Source organism: Mastomys coucha, unplaced genomic scaffold (assembly GCF_008632895.1).
Source record: "Mastomys coucha isolate ucsf_1 unplaced genomic scaffold, UCSF_Mcou_1 pScaffold12, whole genome shotgun sequence".
Lineage (NCBI taxonomy): Eukaryota > Metazoa > Chordata > Mammalia > Rodentia > Muridae > Mastomys > Mastomys coucha.
In genome coordinates, this window is record NW_022196894.1 from 77,122,624 (window position 1) to 77,128,579 (window position 5,956).

At 47.8% G+C, this 5,956-nt stretch overlaps 1 protein-coding gene across 1 annotated transcript in view; it reads left to right on the forward strand.

Moving 5' to 3' along the window:
* The window catches only part of LOC116083610, a 4,806-nt gene extending 1,556 nt beyond the window's left edge, over positions 1 to 3,250 (forward strand). Inside the window, 1 exon segment of the mRNA XM_031360398.1 lies at positions 8 to 3,250. Coding sequence (XP_031216258.1) covers positions 8 to 3,250 — 3,243 coding nt within the window.
* The last annotated feature ends 2,706 nt before the right edge of the window (positions 3,251 to 5,956 follow it).

A 5,956-nucleotide genomic window follows, 5' to 3' on the forward strand; every position in this document is an offset into this window, starting at 1 on the left:
CCCAAAGGGACCAGAAGTCACCTGGGGAGAGACCCCGGTAGCATGCCTAGTTCTAAACTTGGAGGAAGAATATCGCCTCCATGAGCAGAATCCCAAGCATTTACCAACCACTGAATGGATGACGGCTTTCGCTGGAGTCTGGGCTAAACAGGCAGGGATGGGACTGGCTAGACAAATACCTCCAGTTGTGGTGGAACTAAAAGCTGATGCCTCCCCCGTCTCGGTCAGACAATACCCTATGAGTAAAGAAGCTAAAGAGGGTATCCGACCACATATCCAGAGACTATTACAACAGGGGATTCTAGTTCCTTGCCAATCCCCGTGGAACACCCCCCACCTGCCTGTGCGTAAGCCTGGGACTAACGATTATCGACCAGTACAGGACCTGAGAGAAGTTAATAAAAGAGTACAGGACATCCATCCTACTGTTCTAAATCCTTACAACTTACTAAGTTCCCTCCCACCATAACAGACTTGGTACACTGTCCTAGACCTGAAAGATGCCTTTTTCTGCCTCTGATTGCACCCCAATAGCCAGCCAATGTTCGCTTTTGAGTGGAGGGATCCAGAAGGAGGACACATGGGTCAACTAACCTGGACGCGGCTGCCCCAGGGATTCAAAAATTCCCCCACTCTTTTTGATGAGGCACTCCATCCGGACCTCACGCCCTTTAGGGCCCAGAACCCCCAGATTTCTCTCTTGCAATACATAGATGATTTACTGGTTGCCGCCCCAACTCAAGAACTGTGCCTTGGTGGAACTAAGAAACTCCTGAATGAATTGGGTGAGTTGGGATACCAGGTATCAGCTAAAAAAGCTCAGCTATGCAGCACCGAGGTGACCTACCTAGGATACACCCTCCGAGACGGAAAGCGGTGGCTCACAGAAGCTCGGAAGAAAACTGTAACACTGATCCCGACTCCCACCACCCCGCGACAGGTACGTGAGTTCCTGGGAACGGCGGGCTTTTGTAGACTCTGGATACCGGGGTTCGCAGCCCTGGCTGCCCCCCTGTATCCGCTTACTAAAGAAAAAGTCCCGTTCATCTGGACAGAAGAACATCAAAAAGCTTTTGACAATATAAAGACTGCCTTACTTACAGCCCCTGCTCTGGCCTTGCCAGATTTGACTAAGCCTTTCACCTTATATGTTGACGAGCGGGCCGGAGTAGCTCGCGGAGTCCCAACTCAGACTCTAGGGCCTTGGAGACGACCAGTGGCCTACCTATCTAAAAAATTGGACCCTGTCACCAGTGGTTGGCCCTCCTGCCTGAAAGCCATCTCCGCAGTAGCATTGCTTGTTAAAGACGCTGACAAGCTTACTCTAGGTCAGCATGTGACTGTAATTGCTCCCCATGCCCTGGAGAATATTGTGAGACAGCCCCCTGATCGATGGATGACTAACACCCGGATGACCCACTACCAGAGTTTGCTGTTGAATGATCGAGTGACATTTGCCCAACCCGCCATCCTCAATCCTGCCACCCTCCTCCCTTAAGTGGATGACTCCACCCTGATACATAGCTGCGCTGATATCCTGGCTGAAGAAGTTGGAACGAGAAAGGACCTGACTGATCAACCTTGGTCAGGAGTGCCTAATTGGTACACCGACGGCAGCAGCTTTGTAGTGGAGGGGAAAAGAAGAGTGGGAGCAGCAGTGGTGGACGGAAAACAGGTAATCTGGGTGAGCAGTCTTCCAGAAGGGACTTCTGCTCAGAAGGCTGAGCTTTTGGCCTTGATTCAAGCCCTTCGGCTAGCAGAAGGTAAGGCTGTTAACATCTATACAGATAGCCGGTATGCCTTTGCAACAGCTCACATACATGGGGCCATCTACAAACAACGAGGGCTGCTCACCTCGGCAGGGAAAGACATCAAGAACAAAGAAGAAATATTAGCCCTCTTGGAAGCAGTGCACCTGCCAAAAAAGGTGGCCATTATTCACTGCTTAGGTCACCAAAGAGGGCAAGATCCCCTAACAAAGGGAAAACAAATGGCGGACTCAGTAGCAAAACAGGTAGCCCAGCAGGTTACTATACTGGTAGAAAAAGAGCGAGACCCAAGTCCTCCAGAAGTACAACAAACAGGAGAAAGAAAAGCTCGAACCATAGATGGAAAAATAATTTTGCCCACAACAGAGGGAAAAGACTATGTCCAAAGATTACATCAGTGGACACATTTGGGAACAGACAAGCTAAAACAGTTGGTTAAGGCTTCCAGATACCATGTGTTAGATCTAAACGCTATCATTAAACAAGTAGTAAATGCCTGCCGCGCCTGCACCCTCACTAATGCTGCTAGATCCTATCAAGAGCCTGGAAGAAGAAGACGAGGAGATCGGCCAGGGGTCTACTGGGAGGTAGACTTCACCGAAATAAAGCCGGGAAAATATGGTAATAAATACCTACTAGTTTTTGTAGACACCTTCTCAGGATGGGTAGAAGCCTTCCCCACCAGATCTGAAACAGCTCAAGTCTTGGCTAAGAAGATCCTTGAAGAAATCTTACCCCAGTTTGGAATTCCTAAGGTAATCGGGTCAGACAATGGACCTGCTTTTGTTGCCCAGGTAAGTCAGGGATTGGCCTCACAACTGGGGATGAATTGGAAATTACATTGTGCTTACAGACCCCAGAGTTCAGGACAGGTAGAAAGAATGAATAGAACTCTAAAAGAGACCCTAACTAAATTAGCCATTGAGACCGGCGGTAAGGACTGGGTGGCTCTCCTTCCCTTCGCACTTCTCAGGGTCCTAAACACCCCTGGACGTTTCGGCCTTACCCCTTATGAGATTTTACATGGGGGACCACCCCCCTTGACCGAGTCGGCTGAGATATTGGATCCCAGTACCAGCTCTTCCTTACCCTCTGCTTTGTTTACCCATTTAAAGGCCTTAGAAGTCATAAAGACACAGATCTGGGACCAGATCAGGGAAGCCTACACACCGGGGACCTCAACAGTACCCCACGGGTTCCAGATTGGAGATTCGGTCCTAGTTAGACGACATCGCGCTTGTACTCTCGAGCCCCGGTGGTACCTGGTGTTGTTGACCACCCCCACAGAAATAAAAGTAGACGGGATCGCTGCCTGGATCCACACCTCCCACGTCAAGAAGGCACCCAGTCAAGATGAAGACAACTGGACGGTGGCTGCCACTGATAATCCTCTTAAGCTTCGCTTGCGTCGCAGGAGCCACTCTAGACCAAAACAACCCACATCAGCCTCTGATCCTGGCCTGGCAAGTTCTTGGTCCTGACCTGGATCAGGTCCTGTACACCACTTCCAAAACGGCGCCGCCAGGGACATGGTGGCCAGACCTAGCCTTTTGCCTTGGGCAAATCATACCAGCTGCCAGAAGCACACCCCCTAACTTAGTAAGAAGCTATGGATTCTACTGCTGCTCAGAACACAGTAAGCGGTCCTCGTGTGGAGGACCAGCCTCCTATTATTGTGGTAAATGGGATTGTGTTACTTCTAATGATGGTGACTGGAAATGGGCTAGAGGTGATACTTCTGACAGGGCCAAGTTTTCTTTCCAGAACTCTGGGCCTGGACCACAAGCCGTAATGGAACTATATAAGAGAAGAGACTGTCGCCCCAGTGATCTAGATAGAGTACTGATTAAATTTACAGGCACAGGAAAAACCAGTGGCACCAAAGCCTGGATAAGGGGGATGCAGTGGGAAGTATTCTTCTATAATAGTATGTCGCCTGGGTCAACTATCATGATTCGGTTGGGCCTTAGTAGCCCCTTACCCCAACCAGTAGGACCCAATCCTGTTCTGGCTGAAAAGCCCTCACTGCCACTTCCCAGACCTACTGGTGCTAATAAACCAGCCCAGGTTCACACTCCTTCCCTAGGTCGAGTTCTGACTACTCCTATAGACCCAGGTACTGAAAATACTGAAAATCGCTTGTTTAGCTTAATGCAAGGGGCATTTCTGGTTCTCAACCGTACTAATCCCAATGTTACTCGGTCTTGCTGGCTATGCTACACCTCTAGCCCCCCTTATTATGAGGGAATCGCTGAGATTAGGAGTTATAATAAGACTTCAATCCCCTCTCAATGTCCTTGGGGAGAAAACAAAAAATTAACCCTGACAGCGGTTTCAGGGAGTGGACTTTGTTTGGGGAAGGTACCTCAAGACAAGCAACACCTTTGTAATCAGACCCAAGCCCAGTTTGACAAAGATGGTCAGTATTTAGTACCCCCCTTGGATACAGTATGGGCCTGCAATACAGGTCTCACTCCATGTGTGTCTACTTCCGTTTTTGACAGTTCCAAAGATTTCTGTATTCTGGTCCAACTGGTTCCTAGACTCCTATATCATGATGATAATTCTTTTATAGATGAATTTGATCACCGAGTCTGCTGGAAGAGAGAGCCCATCACCTTAACCTTTGTGGTGCTAATAGGACTAGGAGTAGCAGCTGGAGTGGGCACCGGCACCACTGCTTTAATTCAGACCCCCCAATATTATAGAGAATTACGTGCAGCTATGGATGTAGATCTTGGGGCTATAGAACAATCTATAACCAAATTAGAAGAATCCCTAACTTCCTTGTCCGAAGTGGTGTTACAAAATAGGAGAGGATTAGACTTGCTGTTCCTCAAAGAAGGAGGACTCTGTGCTGCCTTAAAAGAAGAATGTTGTTTCTATGTTGATCACTCAGGTGTAATAAGAGATTCCATGGCCAAGCGTAGAGAACGCCTAGAAATACGCAAAAAAGAAAGAGAAGATCGACAGGGATGGTTTGAAAGTTGGTTTAATAAATCTCCATGGTTTGCCACCCTTCTCTCTACCTTAGCTGGGCCCTTAATAATCCTTATACTTTTACTTACTTTTGGGCCCTGTATTCTTAATAAGCTGGTAGCCTTTATAAAAGAGAGAATAAGTGCTGTTCAGATAATGGTTTTATGACAACAGTACCAAGTTTTGCAAGAAGAATCTGTAGAGTCGCTCTAAGATTAGAGCTATTTCCAAGAAGGAGTGGGGAATGTAGACTGAAATTTCTTAACTGAATCTCAAAATAGAGCCAACTATGCTTCTACCAAGTAGAGAAATCTTGACCTGCTTATGAGGGACATAGGCTTCATGCCCTTAAGCTGAGTGACTGTTCCTGGAACTTGAAAAAACACCCTTCCTTTCCTGGAAGAACACCGGATGCCTTTCCTGGAATAACACCAGATGCCTTTCCTGGAAGGACCATAAAATGTCATGATGCCCCAGTTAGAATGTGTCAATGCCTTAAGAGGTAGCCCGGAATAACACAATAACATACCTGTGACTCTACTGCTAGGTAAATAGGTGAATCTATGGTTTGGAATTTACCCCGTTTCCTCTTTCTCTCCCCCCGGTTTGTGGTTTCTGTCTTTATAAGCCTTGTAAACTCCCAGGCCGGGGTCAGACTCCTCTACTCCCTGCATGGTGTATGAGTCTCGACCCTAGCATGCTGGCCTGAGCTCTTGTCCTGTTTTGCTCATAATAAATCTTCCTCGTGTGATTACAGCAAGTTCGGTCTTGTGTCTCCCTGGGTGCGCGTGGACCCCGAGACTCGAGACTTGAGTAAGGGTCTCCCTTCGGGGGTCTTACACTTGAACACTCTACTTCATATTCTACCATGAAGTGAACTGTCACTGCCACACCCTCCTGTGTTGAGAGAAGGAACAGGTCTTCCATTCCTTCCCTGCTATGAAAGACTGTGACTTCCAAAACCTTGAGCCAAAATAAATCCTTCTTTCTTTTGCTTAGTTCTGGTAGACTCATCCATACCATTCTGTGAAGGAAACCGTCCTGCAGTCTCTCTTCTTCCGTGGGTGCTCACGAACTGGGGTAGTTGAGTTTCTGTGAACATAAGCGGGGCGGGAGACAAAGAGCACAACACCAAGTAGTTTTATCAAGGTGTGTTTTTTACTAAATGAACCAAGATATATATAGCTCAAGCAGAACAATCCTTCGGC